Here is a 23,730-nt window from a genome sequence, read left to right as displayed (position 1 = left end):
CATTATATTACCTCACTAGTGGGAGAAGCTGAAACAACATATGTATATATATGTATATATAAATATATAGTTATATTATTGATTTCTCTGAGTTCACTGAAGAGAAAGATTTGTATGGGTACTATTCAGACAACTGAATGCAGATGTCTTGTGCTCTGGGTGAATGATTTGGAGATGATAATGCACAATGTATATACAATTGTTGCCCCGACTGACATGTTTTGAAATTTTGTTTTCTTTTTTCTCTTTGAAATAAAATGGATTTTTAAAAAATCTAACTTTTAAAAGAAAGATCAAGAGAAAGAGGAAAGACCACACCAGGAAGCAAGCCCAGTCTGAGAACCAGCACCACAGGGAGCCACTGCCAGACTAGAACAGACGGGCCCCAGCCCCTTCTGGCATGTGAGCTGGCAAACCAGAAGTACCACCCCCTCCAACCCCCGTCCCTACCATAAGTGACCAGCTTATCTGGAGAAACACAGGCTGTGATGATAGCTATGGGGGTGAAATGCAATTAGATGCCTGCGGTGCTCTGGTGTTTCACTAACATTGCAGGTCTAGGGCCAGTGGTCTGATCATAGCCTCAGAGGATATGGGTATGCAGTGTGACACCTAGGGGGGAACTCCTTTTGAGGGTTGTAGCCATTGTTGATTCCCTATGGTCTTGCTTTGAAGGCTTTTATCATTTCCATCGTTTTGATAGGATGGATTTTATTTTCTTTTGATTTGTTTGATTATGTCAAATCCAATGGTAACCTACTCGCTCATTATGTCAAAGATAGCAAGAAATATTATGGTAGTAATTTTGGATTTACTATTGGCTTATTTTGAAGTCCTTTATTGCATTCATTGTTTCATTTTTATTGTTTCTATTTTATTCTGTTTTATTTTTAGTATGTCCGAAGTTATCAGCCGCTATTTTGAAGACATCAAGAGGCATTATAGTAACTATTATTGATTTCATAATGTTTTGAAGTCTTATATCTCTTACACTGGTTTGTTTTGATTAGTTTTATTGTTTTATCCTCTTTAAAATAGAATTTTAAAAAAAGAAAAGGGAAAAACAAAAATTACAGATAAAAGAGCAAAATAATGACACTAACAAATAATTCGTTTTTTGTTTTTTTTAAAATCTTTTGGAGACAGGGTCTCACTATACAGTTCAGGCCGGCCTTGAGTTCACTTTGTAGCCCAGGCTGGTCTCAAACTTGCAATAATCCTCCTACCTCAGCCTCCTAAATGCTGAGATTACAGGCATGTGCCACTATGCCAGCCAATAATTCTAATGTTTAAACTTGCATTTTTTTCTTTTTGTAGTGACTAAACCCAGGGCTACACTTGTAGACTAACACTTTATAACTGACTTTCAGCCCCAATTTTTTTTTTTTACTTTATTTTGAAATGGGGTCTTGCTAAATTGTGCAGGGTGACCTTAAAATTGTAATTCTCCTGCCTCAGTCTTCTGAATAGAGGGGATTACAGGTGTGTACCATTGCATCAAGTTTTAACTCACACTTCTGTAAAAACCTTAAGGGGACTCTTAAATGCTACCAAGGATTCTGGGTCCCAGTTCTCTCTTTGTGATGGCCTGCATCCAATTGGCTGCTGCAGAATCAGCAAGCAGCTCCCTCATCTGTGTGCTTCCCTGCCACTGGCTGTCACCTCTGTTTGCAGCACATTTGCCATTATCCCAAAGTCCATCTGTCTTACAGCAGCATGTCCTCTTTTTGTTTCATTTTTTAAACATTTTGTCATGGCAAACTGAAACATGTAAAAACAGAAAGCTCTATATAGTGACCCCCACAGGCCCATGCTAGCCCTAACCTCCAATAGTGGACACTGAGCAGTGAGGTTCTCTTTTTAAAAATATTTAAGTCTGTTACCTTTCATTCCACTTGAAATGTTGAGCCATTATTTCAGAATTCATAATACAGCCTTCTTTACAAAAGAAAGTAAAAGCATATTTCCTATGTGAAATTATTAAATTTATTAGTTTTCAAATACTAAGAGATCTTCAAAGCCAATGTGATGGCACATGCCTGTAATCTCAGTACTTGGGAGGCTGAAGTAGGAGGATCATTGCAAGTTTGAGACCAGCCTGAGCTACAAAGTAAGCTCCAGGCCAGCCTAAACTGAGTAGTGAGAGCCTACATCAAAAAGAAGAAAAAAAAAAGAATCTTCAAATTCCCAATACTGAAACTAAAATGGATTTTGGCTTCTTCAGTTAATGTTTAATAACCCATAAAATCACTGAGGTGAAAAGCACCCAAATTGATGCATGGATCCCACCTCCTCAGTCTGCTTCCTTGACCAGTAGGCTCTGTTCTCCTGTTGGATGTGGCAGAACAGGAATCAGCTCACTCACTGATCTTTAGGTTTCAAATGAATGTAGGAGCTAAGCATGGTGGTAAATGCCTATAATCCCAGCACTTGGAAGGCCTTTACAAGAGGGTCACTCTGAGTTTGAGGCCAGCCTGGGCTACACAGTGCCTGAACTATACAAGGTGAACTGCACAGTGAGAACTTGTCTCAAAAAAAAAAAAAAAAAAAAAAAAAAAAGACTTCCGAAAGAACATGGCAGATAGACAGCAGCAGCTACAGATGCTCTCTGAGATACCCCACTTAAAACCCAGGAATGGTGTGGTACGAGGAGTACTAAGCAAGGGGAGATACACCCTGCCGACCCAGGAATCAACTAAGCTAAGAGAAACCAACTGGAAATCCAATCTTGGTCCTATAACAGGAACAGATAAAATCTCAGCACAGAAGCTTGAACCCGCGCCACTAGAAGCCGCGATTAGAATTTCTTGCTGCCGCTGCTGCGTCCAAATCTGCAGGGCAGGGAGAGAGACGCACAAAAGCTCTGAGAGCGGGAATCTGCAAACGGAGTTGAGAACGGGACTAGCAGGGAGCCCTACATTAACTTGCGGTGAGTGAGCAGAACGGGGACCCTTTCATAGAGTAGGAGGCTCCAGCAAAGGACATACTGGGACCGGGCAGACTTGCCAGAACAGGCGCTGCAGTGACATGAGTCGCGTATTCCCTTCTCAAGCGGGATTGGTGGGCAGTGCCTGGCCTGTGTGACGCCACTGATTAAGACCCAGTAGGCTAGCCCAAACCAGGTCCCAGTGCCCGGCGGTGCACCCTAGCAGTGAAGCCTTCGGTAGGTTGACCTGGAGGGGCGGGCCCAGCAGAGGCTGCCCAGGTCTGTGTCTCCCTAGTATACCGCAGTGGGCGGGAACACCTAGCCAGCGCAATTCAAACAAACTGTAACCGAAAAAGAGAAAAAAATTGGGCCTCCTACATTCGCTTGTATGGAAGGAACAAAAAGTATGGGAAGAGGAAGCAACAAGAAAGGGTCCTCAGTCCCCAATCCTGAGAACACTGATCCAGGAAAGGGAAACGCAAAGGAAGACAGAAAACATGCAATATCAGACACGGCACCAATAGACATAAAGCAGTATCTCCAGAGCCTCATAGACAAGTTTAAAAATGAAGTATTTAACGAAATAAAGCAAGATATAAGTAGAATAGTTAGAGAAATGCTAAGCACCGCCCAAGATAAAAACAGATGGTGGAATGGAAGAACAGAAAAAAAGGGGAGAATTGTTTGATGGAAAAAATAGAGAAAACATAGAATATGTGAAGCAGGTTAAAAGAGGTTACCAGGAAACTAAAAACTCTATCGAAAGCTGGCATAACACCTTGAAAGAAACTAAGGATAGATTATCTGAATTGGAGGGCAAATTTGTAATATTGGAGCATGAAATGAAAAACTTCTTAAAAATAACAAGAAAACAAACAGCAATAATACAAAGGCTAGAAGATGATAAGAGGATCTATAATTTAAGAATTAAGAACATAAAAGAAGAAATAGGGACACAAACAAATGGACTACAAAAGCTATTTACAGAAATAATCCAAGAGAATTTCCCTAATTTAGTAAAAGGTAAAGGTACTCAGATGTATGAGGAATACAGGACCCCAGCCACCTACAACCCAAACAGAGCTACATCCAGGAATATAATAATCAAAATTCCAGAAATCCAATATAAGAACAGAATACTAAAAGCCATCAGAGACAAGAAACAGATCACTTACAAAGGAACACCCCATCAGAATTACAGCAGACTTCTCGACACAAACCATCAAATCACAAAGAGCATGGGGGGAAATAATTCAAGCTTTGAAAGATAACAACCTCCAGCCAAGATTTGATATATCCTGCATAACTGTCCCTAGAAATTGATGGAAAAACAAGGTGCTTCCAGGATAAAGAGGAACTAGGGGAATTTGCAACCACCAATTCAACTCTACAGAGAATACTGCAGGATATTCTAAAAAAGGAAAATACCAAGACTTCAGAAACAGTGGCAGAGAGGCCACAATGAATGGAGCAGAAAGCGAAATGAAGAAGACAAACTGACAACAAATGACAGAAAAAGAGCTCAACGGAAATGAGGCAGAGAAGGTTGGATGGTAGGAACAGCTATTTTGGAGAAAACAAGACATCATAATAGCTAGTGCTGATTTAGTATCATCTTGCTTTAAAGTCCCATCAAGCTTTTATTCTTCTTTTCTCCATTGGTCTTAACAGGTTGTATCTTATTTTATTTTATTACATGTGATAATATAAGCAAAAACTTTTATAGACAAGGAGATTATACAGAAACCATTGTTTATTTTCTGATAGTTGGTTCTAAATATCCTGTGATACTGTCATTCCCTTGAATGGTTTTACATTGTCTTGATATGTTTGGTGCTACAGTATACGAAGTTATACTCAAAGATTTCAAGGAAAGAGACACTACGGTAACTACTTTTATGTCAGGATATCTTGTGGTGAAACACTATTTTGCTTAAATGGTTTTGCTTTGACCTGCGCTGTTTTGTTGTTATGGCCTCTTTTATCTCAGTCTCCTTTTTTTAATTATTTACTTTTTTATTTTTATCTTTTTAATTAAGGGAAAAATAAAAAAAAAGCAGGATACATTATAGTAACCCACTTTGATTTTCTATTAACTTGATTTGAAACCCTGTATAGTCCTCACCATCTTGCTTTAACTGATTTTCCTCTATTCTGCTTTGCTTGATAGTACCAAATTCGAAAGTATAGGCAACAACTGTAAAGACAATAAAATACATTATGATGCAAGTCCTATAATGTCTCCAATGTTTTGGTTTTATTCTTTACTGTTTTGTTCATTATAACTGATGATATAGGCAATTCTTTTTAGAGGCAGTATGGTAACCACTGTTGATCACCTAGTATTTTGTTTTTACATTATCCATTATGTCCATTCTTTTGATTTGACTGACTCTGTTCTGTTATGTCACATTTAGTTTTACTCTCTTCAAAAAAAAGAAATAAGAACTGTGGGAGTAATAAAACCCAAAATGTGTAATTTTCATTGTGCAAAAGAAAGGAAAAGAAAGTGCTCTAAAGAGCACTGCATATATATTTAAGTGTATAAGATAGATAACCGTATTACTGAGTTTTGTTGGATCATTGAACAAAACTGTTTCCAGTCTGTTTGAAAGTCCACTTTATATGCTTTAATTTTGTAACCTGAACAACTATTTTTAAGATAACAATATGTAATCTATTAACTAGTGATTTCCTATTGTTTATTTTTTCTGAAATTCTGTATAACTTGTTCCCTTTTTCTGTTTTTTTTTTTTTTTTTTCTTTTTCTCCTTAAATAAAAAAAAAAAGTAAAAAAAAAAAACAAAAGAATAAATGTAAGAATCCTGTTTGGGGCATGGCAGGTACTATGGTACAGCCAGGAGGGTCATGGTCCTGTTCTTAGCTGACCTTGAAAATAGTCCACTTTACTAACTTGAAGACATTACACCCAGTGCTGGAAGAACCCAAGCACTGACATGCTCATCTGCAGACAAGCAAAGCATGCAGTTTACCTGTGACTGTGTACTGCAGTGCTAGGGATCAAACTCAGGGTCCCTTGCATGTTAGACAAAAGCTCCTACTGCTGAGTTACACCCCAGCCCCTACCTGTAGTTTATTTTTACCATGCTCTATTTCATTTTCCTTCAAGAAAAAACTGTCATGTACTAAGTAACTTCTTAAACGTAAAAGACCAAAAAGAATGGTTTTCTTCTTCTGCTTTTGAGTTCTGGAGCTGCCAAGTGGACTCACAAACTGCAGAGCCTCTCACTCAGAAACCATGGGGAGTCACAGCACACAGACCTAGGCCACATATCCACCAGCTGCCAGATCAGCACCTCCCAGTGACCAGTGCCTGACAGAGGTCAGAGAAATGGAGACCAAGAATCGTAACCACTGCTGGGCCCAGAGAGATGGGTGAAATAGTGGCCCCTTACCTCCTGTTCCGGAGGGAGTGCACATTGCTGCACAATGTACTCGACCATCAACTCGCCTCCAGGCTGCTCCAGGTACCCGTGGTGGGCCATGGCACTGATCACTTGCACTACTGCCCGTTTTACCTGTCCAGAACCAAAAGCAGATCAATGGCAGATCAGGATGCATATGCAAATAGAGAACTCCAAGCCAGTCCAACCAGTAGACAAGAACTTCTTTCCTTCCCCCATCCACATCCATATCTGCACCTCCACCCACACACCTCAATTTGTACTGGAAATGTACCTACACCCTCATCTATCACCTACACTCATACCTGTCTGTATCAGCACTTGTACCTGTTCCTATACCAGCACTGTAGCTACATCTAAACCTGCACCTGCTCCTGATTAACTATGTCAGGAGAGTGTTACACACACACTTTAAATCTGTGTCCTTTCTTATGTGTGGTGGTTTCCTGCTCCTGGTGGGGTAGGGCACTTCTGGTCTGTCTGAGGGCCCTTAGCTCCCTACCAGCAGCCTCTGACCCTCCTGTGGGCATGTGCAGGTCAGTAGGGAAAGGCTTCTTTTTGCCCTGTACCCCATCCCTCTTTCTTCCGGCTAGGCTCCCCCGGAGTTATCTTGTCTCATTAGTTTCCTTCTATCAAGCTTCACCAAATCCATGAAAGCACTCTGATGATAAGCCTGCCCCAAAGTACCCTGCCTTCCAGTCTCCTGCACACCAGACTCACAGCCTCCTAGTGCCAAATTTGCCCATCCCTCTGCCCACTGTCGGCCTGGCCAGGGGCTACAGGGTTGGTGTGCTTCAGAACTGGCTTTTCCTGTGTGATGACCATACTTTCCTGAGGTGCACCATTACTCTGGCTGTTTCAACTCCCAGGGTCTGGAGTTGTCAACCAAATGCTTCTCAGAGTTTTCAGCTGCATGTCCAGCCCCCTTAATAACAAGTCCTGGACTCAAAAGGCATAGCAGATCTAACATGGCCAATCTCTCTGCAGCCTTAGCCCTGTGTACATGCTGACCGCCATCCCCCAGGAGCCTTCTCCCCTCCCTGAGAATATCTGTATTTCTTGGGGACAGGGAGAAGGCATGCTCAGACCAACTATCACTGATTGAAGGAGGTCTTCACAGACCACTCCCCACTCTTCATTCCAAGACATGCATGGGTTTGCTGTCTGTGGAAACATGATGGGTCTGGGTTGGCAGCTGACTGCCCCACCTGGGTGTACATTTGCCCACTCAACACTGCTGATATCATATCACTTGAGCCCTGGTGACAGATAAGCCGCAGGGTCCTGCTAGAGGTATTTCAGGAAGAAATATCCCTGGACATGAAAAAGGTTATGAGCTGTGTAGGGTGACCCTGTAGCAAAAGTGACATGTCAAGCTTCTGGTGAATGTAGGAGGATTCACAGGAAGTCTTAAGGACTACGCCCAAGGCCAGTACAAAGGCTGCAGTGGCTCCCACAGGGAAGTTGACCCCTACTTTTCCTGAGCAAGCAGAGCTTCCCCAAAAGTTATGCACTGCCAGCCTGGGAGCAGTGGAGGATCTACCTTGCCCAGAGGTACCAGCCTCTACTCTTGGCTCCTAGGAGGCCATCTCTAACTCCTTAAGGTGTCTGGCCTGATAAGGATATTCACGGATTTGGTGCTGCAGACCACTCCACATGGTCCACTGATGTGATTCAGGTCACAAGGTGTCAGCTCTTCAAGAGGGCCTAGAAGCTAAGGTAGCACCCTAGGTAGCTATGCAGGTCCACATAAAAGGGCTCTAGGAAGGAGCAGAACCCCAAGGCTGAGGAGTGAGTCTAGTTCATGCATGTGACCAACGTTCACGCATGTGGTCCCACACTGTTACTAAGGAGACTAGCATTGTGTGCTCTGCCCAAGGAACACAACTGAAAGCTGTGAGTCTGGACCACTACTGGACTCTATCCCTAAGCCTCCCCCATGAGCCGACTGTAACTTTCACCCTGAGAGAAATGACTCATGATTGTAACAGTTGCCTGAGCTATCCCACACCTTCCAGCAAATGGCTGAGCCTACAGGACATGCTGGGGAGCCCTGAGCTCACTGGTGACAATAGGAAGGTAGTCTTAGGGTAACTCCCTAACATCATACCTGCTTGACTATATCAGGAACATAACATAGGAAAGTGCTAGGCACACACTTTAAACATGTATCTTTTCCTGTGCGTATGTCCCAGCTCCTGGTGAAGTCCCACTTCTGGTCCTGTCTGGCCATTCTTCCTGTGGTTGGTCATGTGGAACCCAGGGACACCTGTGCAGTTTACCTTGTTGTTGGTGTCCAGAAGAGGAAGCCTCATAGAAGAGAGGACAAAGGGCTTCTTTGTTTCCATTTGAGCAGCTGAAAGAAATGAAATGGTTGGGGCTGGGGATTTAGCTCAGAAGCATAAGCACCTGCCTTGCAAGCAAGTGGTCGTGAGTTTGATCCCTGGTACCAATAAAAAGATAAAACAAAGTAAAAAAAAAAGAAGAAGAAATGAAATGGTTTGGTCCCCACCAAGACCAGGGCCACACTGCAGGGGTCTGGCCTCATCTGGCCCTCCATGTGGGAAAACAGGACAGAAGTCTATTGCTCTATAGGGGATAAGTTATTTCCCCCCAAAATAACATTATTTTACATAACTAAAAAGCCAGAAAGTTGGCAATTTAGGGCAACAGATTAAAAGAAATGGGCCCGAGAGCTGGACATGGTGGCACATATCTGTAATCCAAGCACTCTGGAGGGCTGAGCCAAGATCACAAGTTTGAGGCCAGCCAGTGCAACTTAGTGAAACCATGTCTTAAAATGAAATTTTAAAAAGGTTAGGGATATAGCTCAGTGGTAAAGAGCTTGCCTAGTATGTTTGAGGCCCTGGGTTCAATCCCCAGCACTATCATACACACACACACACACACACACACACACACACACACACACACAGAGTCGTGCTAAATAATAAAATTCAGCTGGACATGTGGCAGACATCAGTAATACTCTGGGAGACTGAGGCAAAAGGATCACAAGTTCAAGTACAGCCTGGAAAACACAGTAGTGTTTCCAGCCTGAACTACATTCAGTGAGACTCTGCCTCAAAAAAACAAAACAAAGCCAGGGGTTTAGCTCAGCAGCGTAAATGCCTGCTTGGCAAATGCGAGGTCCTGAGTTTGATCCCCGGCACAGAGAAAAAAAAACCAACCAAACAAAAAAACCACAACAAAACAAACAAATGAACACACAAAAAGTCCTAAACAAACCACAGCAACATTCTTCTGTCCCCTGGTTCTTCACCAGGATAGTGAATGCATAGGCTCATTATATGATCACTCACTGAATTAAAACCTATACATTTTTTGTATATGAGCTATAATGCAAAATAAAAATTTAATTATCACACAGATCTACATAAGCTGATATTAAAATTTCCCTAAATGGGGCTGGGGATTTAGCTCAGTGGCATAAGCACCTGCCTTGCAAGCAGGCGGTTGTGAGTTCGATCCCCAGTAAAAAGATAAAAAAAAAAGTTACAATTTCCCTAAAATGTACACAAAATGAAAAAAACATGAACTGTTACTTGGTCTATTTCTTACATCATATACTTTTGTATGTAACTGACTGCATAAAGAAAAAACATAACACGAACTTGTGAATGGAAAAAAACATAAGCCCCAAGAATTTCCCTTCTGGGGGGTGGGGATTTAGCTCAGCGGCATAAGCACCTGCCTTGCAAGCAGGCAGTCGTGAGTTTGATCCCCAGTACCGATAAAAATGAAAAAAAACAAAAAAAAAAGAATTTCCCTTCTGATGTTTCTGGGCCACTGTCCAGATCATCCCTTAAACAAGGTACTCTATCCTTCTCAACCCCAATTTCTAAAGCCACACAATTCACCAGGGAATTGTGGACTGATACAAAATGCTGATATGGCAAAGATGCCTTACTTTCCATCAGGCATCTGAAGTTTGTTTTCCAGGAGAGCCAGCGCCCCCTGCAGCAAGCCCAGAGCAGCAGGCCCAGGTGGTTTGTGGCAGGCACAGGCACAGGAGCAGCTGTACCCAGCTGAGGGAGCCACATTCTGCAGCACCTTTCCCAGATTCCTGGCTTGGTGGCACAATCTAGACTGCAGTCTGGCAGCCGCTGTCCTGTCTGGCCCCTATCCTATTGAAACTGCTCCTACATCGTTCTTGTAACTCCACAGGCTGCTCCAAGTCCACAGTCATTGTCTACCCACCAACTGGAAAGACTGTTGCCCATGCAGGATAGATCAGTAAACTTGTATCATAACAAGCTAGCTAGCCCATAACTTTGGCCTTGTAGGACATGTGTCAGCTATGTCACCTATTTTCGTTGCCTACTTTTCTAAACTAAAATGTAATAACCACCTTAACATACAAGTGTATGCTTAGTGTGGCCCACAGCCATAGTTTCCTGTTTCCTACAGAAGGAGGTGAGTGAAACTCACCAAAAATACAGGTGCACATGTTAAGCCCATACATTAAACTGTGAACGTATTTTCAAATTTATTGCTGATTAATTAAATCAATCTTAAAAGCAAGAAACCTAAATCCTTATTCCATTATGAGGATACCATCAGGCACAGATATTGCAAAAATAATTATAAAACTAGCATCCATTGAGAAAGAAAAAAAGGACCTTTCTTCATAAATTGAGTATGAGAAAACTAAATTAAGCCAGGGTACACACCTTTGACAAACTCAAGTGGGGAAAGAAGTTACATCACATAGCATGTGACCTATGAGGCTCTGCAAGGGATTGGTAGGGTGCTCACAGTTGTTCAACTGTGGTCATCCTAGAGCTTGCAGGAAACTAAGCTTCTGGAGCCAGCTATGTCAGTGATAGAGGTCTGGTAAAAGCAGATGGTCCTATTCTTGCACTTTTTTTTTGTTTGTTTGTTTTGTACTGGGAATGAAACTCAGGGCCTTGCACTTGCCAGGCAGGTGCTGTACCCTGAGCCACATCCCTGGCCCTATTCTTGCAATTTAAAAAAAAAAAAAAAAAAAAGTGTAATTTTGCAAAATAAAAAGGTGGGAAATTTTTTTAAAAAACTCAAAGCACTGCACTCTTCTGCTTCTGTCTGCTATCAAGTGTATGCTCTTGCCCCCAAGTCTAACCATGTCTTTTCATAAGACTTTCAGAATCAAATGATTCCTGGCCAAGAAGCAAAAGCAGAATCGCTCCATTTCTCAAAGGATTTGGATGAAGACTGGTAAGAAAATCAGGTACAACTCCAAGTACAGAGGACCAAGCTGGGACTGTAAGGAATTGCACATGAGCTGCAGTACATTTACCCCCTCAGAGGTCACAAGACGATACTTTATCATGGTCCAGATTATATTACCATATCAAGCATAAAAAATAAACAGGGTTAGTATTCAGCTCAGCAGCATAAGCACCTCCCTAGCAAGCGCAAGGTCATGAGTTCAATCCCTGGTACCAAACAAACAAACAAACAAAAAATAATTGGCTAGACAGTTGAATGTTCTTAATCAGGAATCTTTTTTTTTTTTTTTGAATCAGAGAATTGAACTCATGACCTTGCGCTTGCCAAGCAAGCACTCATGCTACTGAGCTAAATCCCCAGCATTAGTCAGGAATCTTAATCTTGTTCTGTGATTAGCACTAATGGATCATTAATAAATATTTGAAGCCTTTAAAAAAAATTCAAAGCAAAAGCTGGCTATATACAGGTCAGGTGTGATGGAGCACTCTTATAATCCCAGCATTTGGGAAATTGAGGAAGATCACCATTGAGCTCAAGACCAGCCTGAGTTACACAGCAAGATTTTGTCCCCAAAACAAACAAACAAAAGTTAAAAGGATGATGCTACTCTGGCAAGTGCAAGATCCTGAGTTTGATTCCTGGTACAGAAAAAAAAAAATGATGCTACTTTTTACCTAAAAGATGGACTCTACCAGACACTAAGTACAGTGTGAAGGAGGGCACTCACCAGCCGAGTTAATGACATGCCTCAAGATATGCAGGGTGCCCACGCGGAGCCTCTCATTACTGGTGTCCAGCCTGGGTAGCAGGAAGGCCAGCAGGCGGTCAGGTGAACAGTGAGCTATAGAGCAACACACACATCAGGCACTGTTTCTAACATCCTCTGTTCCCTCTTGCTATGTGCCTACACCTCCAACTCTTCAGGGCTCACCTAGAGTCTGTCAGTCTTGGTTACCCTGTGTCTAGATTCCCAGCACCAAGAAAGAACAGACTCACTGTGGGTACCATGGGAAGCTGGAACTCCCTGACTGGCCAGTTTTGCATGATGCCCTCCTAGAAGTATACATCTCGGGTAAGGGGCTGCAGCACACATGGTCTAGGTCCAGTTGGGTTGGCAGCACCCAGAGCACAGGAGACTTAGATCCTTGGCCCATTAAGATATTTATCTCATTTTAGCTTCTCAAACTTATGGGGAGCCCACCTGAGGATTGTCAGTGCCCTTCCTGCCTCTGGGCCACTTTGTAACTATAGCACTTGGATCCCTATCTGAGCAGGGGCAGGGCAGCCTGAGACAGTCTCCCAGTCTGGCACTGCATTCCTCCAGGCACTGCCATTGGGAAACTTCCAGCAATGAACTCTGCTTTTTATTTTTTAATTTTTTATTTATTTTTTTGGTCTTTTTTCTTTTTATCAGTACTGGGGATCGAACTCACGACTGCCTGCTTGCAAGGCAGGCGCTTATGCCACTGAGCTAAATCCCCAGCCCCTGAACTCTGCTTTTTATAAACCAATGCCATCAATAGTAAAGTCAGCCTGGGTCTGTGTTGGACTTGCTGTCCACCTACCACAAAGAGCCAGGTTTCCTTCCCTCCCTGCCTCCACGTAGATGGTGATTTGCTGACCCTAAGTGGCAGACAGGTCTCACATTTCTGCCTTCCCCTCATCAGACAGACAGACCCTGAATAGTCACGGGTATAGAGACGGGGCTGGCAGACCAGAAGACCACCAGATACCAGCAGGTACAGTGACAAATGACAGTCCTTCTGGCTGGGGTCAGGTAATGCTGAACCAACAGCAAGGACCAGACAGCCACATGCTGCTAGAAAAAAAGGCCAGGGCAAGCTGTGTGTGGGGCAGGAACAAAACATGGACCGTGAAATGGGCCTCAGAAGGACAAGGCAGGGTGGGAACAGCATTTACATGGAGACTGGTGCTTAGACTGTAGATAGGTCCAGGCTGAGGCCTTAGGAACCTTAGGCTGATGTGAAAAAAAAAAAAAAAACAAGTCTCAACCACACACCTGCTACCAGCACTGTCCTCTGCATGCCCAAGAGCAGGCATGGCCCAAGTGTGTCCAAGGCCTCCATCTGTGGACACCACCTGTACTTACCCAGCACCGTAAAGCAACGCAGCACCTCATTCCGGCTGCTCATCACCAGGGGGCTTGAAGAGTCCACAGGCATGCACACCTGCTCCAGAGAACAAGGCAGAGGTTACCGCGACAGTACTCAACAGTACTCACTATCATCCTGAGATCTGGCTGGGCCGGAAGGACACACATGCCTGGAAGATGATGGGCTATGCAGGTGTGTTCAGAATTCTAGGCAAGTCCTTCTCCAGACCTTCTTTATCCAGTATTGAGAACACCCAGGCCATAGCCATAGGATCCATGTCCCCACATCAGATGCTCTGGGGACCAGACCAGCCCCTCACAGTTGGGGAGGGGAGAGAGAGACAGCACCACAAGGACACACTGTTGGCCCTCAAGTCTCCAGAGAAAGATCCTGGGCTCCATCAGCAATAGAATTGTCCCTAGGGGACATGTCCTATTAGGTGACAGCTTTGTAGTGGCACATGCCTATACTCTCAACTCTTGGGAAGCTGAAGCAGGAGGATTGTTGCAAGTTCCAGGCTTGTCTCAACTATATAGTGAGTTCAAGGCCACTCTACCTATATAGTAAGATCCTGTCTCAAAAAAGAAAAAAGAAAAGAAAGAGAAAAAGTTTCCCACTTCCCAGGTCACAGACTGGAAACCATTCATCTCTAGAATAAAGTACTTTCACCTAAAAATCTGTAGTCTGTTGTTCAGTAACCCAGGTGTGATATCCCAGGTCCCCACTCACCTCCTTGGTGTCATAGCTAAGGACACTAGCAGGGAATCAGTGCAGAGGGTCCTCAGAAGAGCCCAATGTATGAGCCAAAAGAGGTGGCCAACAGAACCAAGCAAGACCCTGGCTATAAGGCAGCGCGCCCTCCTGGACAATAGCCATCCTTACAGAACCATAGGGAAGTAAGCAGGCCGGTGGTCTAGCTTTGCTCTAGGCTTCCAGGGGCCTCTGAACACACAGACTGACTACTAGCACAAATGCAGTCCAAGGACCTGCTCCACAACCAGCCTACCATGACTGCAAAGTGGTAGAGAGCAGCTGTCTCAAGGATTTGCTCTGGGTGACCAGTACAAACCACAGTCCTGAATGTTGGGGTGTGGGGGTATGGGTGGGAGTGACGGTCATTCAGAGAAAAGAACAAACTCCTCAACTGAGCTCTGGGGGAATGAACGATAAAGTAAAGCACAAAGTAGAGAGTCTGGAAAATAACCACTGGATTTGGAGGGCGTTTCTCTGTATAACACAATGCAAACCATAACACAAAAGATGGATAAATGTTTCCATGGAAAAAATACTACACTGTCAAAACATAAAGCAAGAAAAAAGTATACTTATATAATAAGGAAATTAACTGCTACATACTTTTATGCGCAACATTAAAAGCCCCCTAAAACTCAGTAGAAAAGCAAGTCATGAACGGACATAAATACTAGGAAGTGACACTTTCCTTCTTCCTTAGCATCTGCACACTGTACATGTATTTCCCTTTCAAGCCCATTCTCCACTTCCATTACCTACCACTTATAACCATTCTCTATGTTTTTATAGTTTTTATAAAAATATGTCTTTTAGTGCTCCTTCCTTTTCTTTTTATGGCACTGGGGATTGAATCCTTTGCACTGAGCTATATTGCCTGCCCTTTTTAAAATTTTAAAATTGTGATACAGTGTCTTGCTAAATTGCTCAGGTTGGGCTCAAACTTGCTGTCTTCCTCCTCAGTCTCCCCCAGAGCCCTGTAATTACAAGCATGCACCACAACTGGCTCCTACTTACCAAAACTTTTTTTTCAATTTTTATTTTTAATTAGTTTATGTTTGCAGTACATAATGATTATATCCCTTGTGAGATGGAGTGTGTCCATCAAAATTTTCAATGATAGAAAAATACTGAAAGCCTTTTCTGCCATTCGACATTTTTTTTTGTCTTTTTCGTTTTTATCGGTACCAGCGATTAAACTCACGACTACCTGCTTGCAAGGCAGGCGCTTATGCCACTGAGCTAAATCCCCAGCCCCCCTTTTCTGCCATTGACTAAAGTCAAATGATATTTCCTATTGTCTATCACTGAGACAAGCGATGTAACTGTTCAGGCCTGAAAAAACTAAGCACTGCTACAGAACCCTGGCATCACATGAGGCGTGCTGACAGTGCCAATGCTAAACTAAGTAGGCTGTTTCTTTCTATAAGATCTTCATATCTATCTTTCTCATCATACAATTGTTTTCCTATGTGCTCTGATTTGGGTTGGAATCAAAAGCTTGGAATCTTTTTCCAACTTCCAAACCAACTTGTACAGGACAGGAAGTGTTCTTCAGAAGTTTGATAGAATTCAACCTTAAAACCACTTGGGCATTAGGCTTCTTTCAGGATGGAAGGGCTTCAGAATACTACTTCCACTCCTTTACTGGCTTGAGTTTTCTCAAGCTTTTAACAATTTTGACATTTTGACTTTTTCTAGGGATCTATTCATTTTGTATCGCTTTTAAGTCATTATCACATACTTACAATGCTTATATTATTTTTAATGTAGCCCTGCCCTTTAACATCCCTGGGACTAAGTCCGACAAGCCAGTGGGGGCCACTGATACTGCAGCCAGCTGAGGATTGGGGTATGGAAGTGAATCTATATAGCTTTCACAAAATCTCCTCAAGGGCCTATCCTGGACTTATCACCTATCCTCTTCTCTCTCCTATAGACTCGTATCACTGCCACTGGGTCACTGGTGTCCTGTACACACTGTGTCCAGCAAAGTTCACAGGCCACCTTCATCCCAGGTAAGGGGGTTCTGACCTTCTCCAGCAGTCTTCAAGACCCTGGCCTCTGCCACCTCTGTTGTGGCTCCACCTCACAACATCCTTGGACTTTTCCCTCACCTCTCTGTGTTCAGTTCCTAAGAGCCCAGGATGGTGACCAATGTTACCCAGTTACCAAGGTGGGCTCTCTGAGCCTTCCCAGGCCAGCCATCTTAGCCCTTGATGTCCTGTTGGCTGCCTGCACCCGCTATCATACTTTCAGGGGCTCCTATGTCACACATGCATGCCACTGCTGGGCTGGACCAATATGAGGACCTATCACATGCTCCTCAGGCATGCTGCCCACCCAAGTCCCACTCCTGCACCTGCACCAGACAAGTACACCCTTAGGGCCTAGCCCCCTGTACCCCTTAATCAGCCTACCTGAGAGTGTAGAACAGCCAGAAGGGCATCAAGCTGAACTTCCAAGGTGCGACTGCCCAGGCTCACAGCTGCTTCGAGGATCTGGCCCAGGCTCTGCTCAGGGCAGGGAAAGGAAAGCTTCAGTCCCTCAGGAAGAGGCCCAGGAGGGCAAAGGCCTTACCTTTGGGGTCAAATGGGGTGTCTAATTCAAGGGAGGGAGTAGAGATATAGGTAGCAGGAAAGAGCAGCAGGTTTCCAGGCTCCTGTCCAGTGTGGAATGGCAGAGAGATGTCACCCTTTACAACCCAACACTGAATCCTATCACAGGAATATCCCTGTGAGACCTGGTCTGAGGGCCCTCCATGGAATGTACCCTCCCCGTCTGCAGACACCTTGGATATTTGGAAGGTTTCTGCATGCTTCTTATAGAGGCTGAGGACTCCTGGAAGCAGCTTGGGAAGCTGTTCTTCTAGCTTCTCCGTGGGCAGCAGGTGACTCATGGGCCCCAAGGCAGCTATCACAGCAAGCCGGAGCTGCAGAGAAGTGGGGTGGGTGAGAAGCAAGTCAGGTGGCTACAGAATGACTATAGCAAGCAGATGAACGGTGACATGGAGGCAGTGAGTGTCCCAGACAGCAGAGAGAGAGGAGTCAGAAAGGGTCCCACAATGGCTGTGTTCCAGGACAACATGCTCCCAAAAGCAGGTTGGTACCAGTCACAAGTGTGGAGACCTGTAGGTAAAGGACCTGCAGATCCTGACCACTTTGGCAGCAGGTATAGACAGATTTTCCTCCCCACCCAAGACCACACCATCAGAGCAGGCAGAACAGCAAAGGAAACATGGGAAGGGCCCTTGGTTTCTCTGAGCTGTAGCCTAACCTTGGCATCTCGGGTTTGAAGCCATTGATGGAAAAGAATGTCGTAGGCACTGAAGATGTCAGCAGCAAAGGTGTCCCTCCTGACTGTGGGGTCCGGGGCTTGATCCAGGTTGGCCAGGTACTCTAAGGTGCTCTCACTGAAGTGCTGCAGAGCTGTAATAGCAAGCAGTGAGCGGCTGTTGGGCACGAGTCTCACCAGCTCTCCACACACCCCAGGACCCTGGCTGAACAATGACACAGGGCTAGAATGAGCAGGGACCCCTAAACTCATGTCCTTCCTGGAACCCTAAAATGTGACTTCATGCACATGCAGAAATATAGTGGCTGCAGATATAATTGAAGATGAGATCACAGTAGAATAGGTTGGGCCTTAAGCCCTACAAGACAGTGTCTGAAAAAAGAAACACAGACACAGGGAGAAGAGTTTACATATGACAGAGGTAGAGAAGAACATGAGCCAAAGGACAGACAGGCACCATGAAAATTGAGAAGAGGCAAGGAATATGATCCCCACCCCACGAAAGAACCAACACACCACCACCCTGATTTTGGACATAAATGTCTACTACGTTAAGTCACTCAGTTTGGGGGGACTTTCTTCTGGTACTAACCTCGCAAGAATGCCCACTGCCCAATTTGACATGACAGGCCTATCATGATGGCACACTGCTGCTCGATTCACCTTTTAATACAGCACACCCTCCAGTAAACCTGGAGTGGATAGAGACATCTGGGCCCTAAAATACTCTAAAAATGCTTAATGCTACCCTCACTGTCAGATGTTATATGGGCAGACTGTGATTTAAGGAATAGGCTCCCATAAGAGTTTTGGGGTACTGTATGAACCTGAGCCAAAGCCACATGATCTCCATACTTACAGCCTGGGGCAGGTGCTCAGTGGTCACTCTGTCTGGAGCATCTTCAGATGTAGGCTAATGGGACCATTTCATGCCCTCTACTCCCCCTTGCTGGTGCCCACTTCTGGAACACTGGCTCCTCAGTCTCAGTTGCTAATCCTTTTTTCCCTTTCTCTTTCTACAACTTTGCATTTTGACTCTATTTTCCAGGGATTTCCCCAATTTTCTCTTCCAGTCTTTCTGTGATGATTTCCATTTCACCTATCATGTTTTCCACTTCCCATACCTCAGTTCCATTTTCTTCATAGTGACATGCTCTTCCTTTACACATATATTCTCTCGTTTTGTCTCCCTAGGGATGCTATTTATGGGTGCTCTCTCTTGGCCATTTGCACTTCCCTGAACTGTCTATTCTACTGTCACCTTTCTAATCAGACTTTCCTCAGACAGGAGAATATAGTCAGACCACTACACTCAGCCATCTGGGGCCTCCCTCTCAGCTTCTCTCACACCTGCTCACAACCCTGTTTTCTGCACAGCACCTCCATCCTCAGTTATGCCATACCCCATACCCCATCAGGCCTCATGCAGGTCCATATGGACCCTAGTGGCCCAGTGCCATCTTCACAATAAACAGGGTGTGCAGCACTCTACAACAGGAAGTGGGCACTAGTGCAGCAGAAGTGTGGATGGGGCGGAGGTTCAGACTGCAGACCAGTGTCAGCCCTATCCCCAACTCCAAGGATGGAAGGATCAGTGATGGGCAATTCTCAGGACTTCAGCAAAAGGGTAATTGCCAGTGCCCAGCACATGTAGTGTGACCCTCCCAGACTCATTTACCCAAGTTCCATGCTCAAGGTGCTGGTCTATGTTCAGTCCAAAATCTATGCTCAGTCTGAACTACTTGGGATTTTTACCATCTTAGCCTAAGGCCTACCCTCAAAACACAAGCAGGAAAAGTCTGCAAGAGGGAGACCCCAGAGATGAAGGCATAAGGGAAAAGGGCAAGGAAAGATGGGAGTGTAGAGATTGAGAGAAGGGGTAGAAGAAGCTAAAGCCCCTAAAAGGGCTCCACCACTGTGAAGAAAGACAGGACCCCAGACCTAAAGTGAGTAGGACCAAAGTGGGCTGCGACTCAAAGTGCCAAGCTACTGCTCACCTGTTACCCTTCCTCATCAAAACCCTTCCACGTCAAAACCAAGTCTGTTAAATAAAATTTAAAAAAAAAAAAAAAAACCAAGTCTGTATCACATTGTCATACATGTCACCCTGTCACCAGGCTAAGAACCTTCTAACACACCCCAGCCCAGGAGGGGTGGGGATGAGTGAAACTAAGTCCTGTGGATCTGAAAGTCCTGTTGGTGTTTGCCTGCCCCTTCCCACCAGGTTCAGAACCAGCAGTCCTGCTACCACAGGAAGCTGGCAACAGAGAAAGCCTGATGAGTTTCCCTCTGCTCCACTCCCACAGAAAGGCCCTCCATCCAGCCTTTTCACTCACCACTAGACACCAGCCGCAGCTGAAAATCATGCCCATGCTCCCCCGCCAGAGACAGTGGGAACAAACACAGGCCACAGAGGCATAGCTCGTTAAGGTAGTAACACAGTGAGTACTCCCCTGCCAGTGAGTAGACACTGCCAGCTGGGAGATGGAAGTACTGCTTTGAGGAAGTCTTTTCCCATCCCAGACCTCTGAGGATCCGCAGAGCTGGGGGGAGGCCCAAGAACAGACAGCAGCAACAAAAGGACAGAGGTCACATCTATGAAATACAGGCCCTCCACCCTGGCAGTGGCTCAGCTGAAGGGGACCCATCCTCTGACTACCTGCCTGCCTTCTTATACCTACCAGGCTACTTGTACCCACCTAAGTAGGTAGTTCTTGTACCCACAGAGGCACCCATGAAAGAGAAAGAAGATAACAAAGGGCCGGGCGTGATGGCACATGCCTGTAATCCCAACACTCAGGAGGCTGAGGCAGGAGGATCGTTGCAAGTTCAAGACCAGCCTGGGCTACAAAGTGAGCTCAAGGTCAGCCTGAACACATAGCGAGTCCCTGTCTCAAAAAACCAAACCTAAACAAAACAAAAGAAGGTAACAGACACATCCAGACATCTTACCACAGCAGAACATCACCCTCATTGCATCCTGCTTGGCCATATTCAGCATGGGCAGCATGGTGTTCAGGATAGATGGCAGGAAGGGGACCATGCCAAACACTGCAAGAGAGAGGCCATTACAGGGGCTGCAGGACTGGCCCAACCTCCAACTCCCAGACAGGGAGGGCCCAAAAGTCTAAATGCACAGTTTAGAATATCTACTGGTACTGAGTAGGTGGCAGAATTGCTGAGGCACCACAGAGGTCCTAAGACCTGCTCAAGGACATAAAAAGATCCAGGGCAAATTGGCACCTACCATTGGACACTGAGAGGCTGGAGAGAGTTTGTAGCACAGAACAGTGTGGCAGGAGCCCAGGCTGGAACTTGCTGAGTACCTCCTCCATCACCTGATTGGTGAACCGTTTCCCCACAGCCACCAGGACGCTGCTTGCAGCCTGCTGCCAGTCACAGCCCAGCTCCTGATCCCCAAAGAGACATGAGGAAAACTGCTCAAATCCTCTCCAGAAGGACAAAGCATTCTGCCCTCAACTAGCCAAGGACAAGCCACCCCATTTCAGGTTTCCCAGTGAGAGGGACCATGCCACAGTCCTCCTGTGGAGGGCCAGTTGCACCTGTGGGAGAACATAGCTAGTGGGGCACACAGGATGGTGAGGTGGAGGTTGGACTTGGGCACTCCAAGAGCCAGGCTGATGGATACCACTTCGGGCACTTTGTGCCCTGCTTCAGTTTGCCTCTGAAAATTATAGGGTGACTGCCTGCCACCCCAGAAGAGTGTGCACAGGACCAAATGGACTCTGCTGCCCAAGCCAGTCAGCCCATTCCTGCTGTTCTCAAAAAGAGGCCAAATAAAAGAAGTTTCCCTCCCACCAGAGCCACGCCTTCAAGCCAGAAACCCTACCTTTGTCCTGGTCATCTCATTGGAAGCCAAAAGGATGATGGCACTGGCCGTGTTCTTGTCCAGCTTGTGGATATGACCACTCAGGACAGTCTCCATGGCCCTAAGGACCATGGCGCGGTATGGATGTGCCAGCTGAAAAGTTGACAGGGAAGGTCCAGAAAAGAATAAGCACCCAGACACAGAAAACTCCAGTGGCACCAACAGTTCACAGAGCACTGCCTTGGGTTTGACTTTTTCAGCCTGAAATTTTTCCATCTTGGTCACTGGTGCCTCAGCCACCCTGAATTGGTGGGTCTTGGTGGGTGAGGAGGGTCAGGCAGTGCATGTTTTCTCAGCCAAGGGGTTTCACCCATCTCCCCTTCCCTTCCCAGCCTCAGCAGGCAGCTTTCTATTTAAACCCTAGCTAAGAAGATGAATGTTTACTTCCATCCTTCGCAGGAGACAGCATTCCTGCAGAAGTTCTTCCCCAAGGGGAGCTGCCTTTAGGCTGTGGCTGAGAAGTGGTGCAGAGAGATGAGGGAAGATGCCACAGCTGGCATACCCATGGTAATTTGGAGAAGAACAGAAAATTAATATGAATTGGTATGATTCTATTTATAAGAACCACTGAAAAGCTGGGAAGCACAGTGATAATAAAGCAGTCAGAACATCCAGTCCCATTTAATTTGGACCAATGCTTCCAGCTTCTTCCTAGTCTTGGTTTTGGGAACACCTTTCAAGGAACACCAGGTAGACTTTCTTGACTGCTAATTCTCCTTACACATATGAGAACTCTTTAGGGAAAATCTTTGCCCTTTTTTTCCCCAGAAAAACAAAAGGAAGGAAAGAAAACCCTGACCCTAAATTCCCTGGCCCACTTAGTAGTTGTGGGCATGTCTGCTTAATGTGGCACAACAGATTGGCAGCAGAGGCCAGCGAATGTTCCAGGAATCTACATTTTAAAAAACAGATGTGTAGCACTTCTGCTCTGGAGCTCTATTTCAATTGTCTTGTGCTGATCCATCTGAATATGTCCCAGGGCTGTCCATCCTGTCATCAGGGGCCTACACAGGGCCTCCTCCCAAATGAAGGTAGATGGAACATGATATACAATTGGGAAAAATAAAAATGTGCTGTGCTTTTTACTCCTGGCTACTATTGGTGGTGGTAGGGTGTGAGACAGGGTCTTATTATGTAGCCCAGGCTGGCCTCAAACTCATGACAATCTCCCTCCCCCAATCTCCTGAGTGCTGGGTTTACAAGCATATATCACCATTCCTGGCTCGGGTGCGCATTTTTAAAGAAAGGGTTTAGTTCTCATGTTACACTGTTCTTCAAAGTGCCCTGGGCATAGAAGTCAAGTAACAGTGAAAAGCTGTTTTCCATCAGGTCCCACCTTGCTCTACACAGAGTGACATGATCACAGAAAGGAGGGACTACACTGGGGTACTGACCACATCTGCCTTGATGGGCTGTAGGCACACAGCAGAGGGACAAGCTCAAGGCTGGCTCACAACCGAGCCATGCACGTGAAGTTCCAGCTCAGTGGTTCTGGTGTTGCCAGGTGGCTAGAGCCGTTCTATAGCTCTGACTGAGTCTGCCAAGTGGGCTGAGCTAGTGACTGGACAATCTATATACTTGACCTTTACCATGTGACTTAAAGGTCAAAGAGTGGTCATATTATCCCCTGCATTAAAGGCTATCAGCACTCCCTAAGGCCACAACATGAGATGTGTACAGGCTGGTCAATTCAGTAGATTACAATTTAATTTATGAACACTGTGATAATGTAAAATACATGCATTTGCTTTTTGTTTGATTTCTTGGCACAAGATTCCTAAGATCCTTGGATTCTCGGAAGCGTTTTTTTGTGATCTGAGGATGTGGTTGCTGGGACTGGGATGGCACTAGGCAGCTTGAAAACACCAAGACAGGATTAGAAGTTAGGGAATTTCAGCTTTACTCTTGACCTCCAGAGCGGGGTGAAGGAAAAAGGACTAATAGGTTGAGTTGATCACCAACAGTCAGTGATGTGATCAATCATGCCTATGTAACAAAATCTTCATAAAACCCCAAACAGGGTTCAAGGAGCTTCCAGGCAGCCATCTTCAGAGGGCGGTGCAACCAGGGGGGCACAGAGCTCTACATCACCTTCCACAT

General features: G+C 45.1%; 1 protein-coding gene across 14 annotated transcripts in view; it reads right to left on the bottom strand.

Moving 5' to 3' along the window:
* Window positions 1–23,730, bottom strand: part of Mroh1 (maestro heat like repeat family member 1) — an 86,342-nt gene that overhangs the window by 30,289 nt on the left and 32,323 nt on the right. For all 14 annotated transcript variants that reach the window (XM_063231256.1, XM_063231255.1, XM_063231267.1 and 11 more), the window contains 10 exons: window positions 21,592–21,723; window positions 20,989–21,151; window positions 20,694–20,792; window positions 17,724–17,875; window positions 17,239–17,379; window positions 16,868–16,960; window positions 13,694–13,772; window positions 12,311–12,424; window positions 8,634–8,707; window positions 6,343–6,465 (listed from right to left, as the gene is read on the bottom strand). In XM_063231256.1, the coding sequence (XP_063087326.1) occupies window positions 6,343–6,465; window positions 8,634–8,707; window positions 12,311–12,424; window positions 13,694–13,772; window positions 16,868–16,960; window positions 17,239–17,379; window positions 17,724–17,875; window positions 20,694–20,792; window positions 20,989–21,151; window positions 21,592–21,723 (1,170 nt within the window). The remainder of the gene's footprint in view (window positions 1–6,342; window positions 6,466–8,633; window positions 8,708–12,310; window positions 12,425–13,693; window positions 13,773–16,867; window positions 16,961–17,238; window positions 17,380–17,723; window positions 17,876–20,693; window positions 20,793–20,988; window positions 21,152–21,591; window positions 21,724–23,730) is intronic.

Source organism: Cavia porcellus, unplaced genomic scaffold (assembly GCF_034190915.1).
Source record: "Cavia porcellus strain 051 isolate PalLab524CR breed Dunkin Hartley unplaced genomic scaffold, mCavPor4.1 scaffold_19, whole genome shotgun sequence".
Classification (NCBI taxonomy): domain Eukaryota; kingdom Metazoa; phylum Chordata; class Mammalia; order Rodentia; family Caviidae; genus Cavia; species Cavia porcellus.
This window is presented reverse-complemented; position numbering and strand designations above follow the sequence as displayed.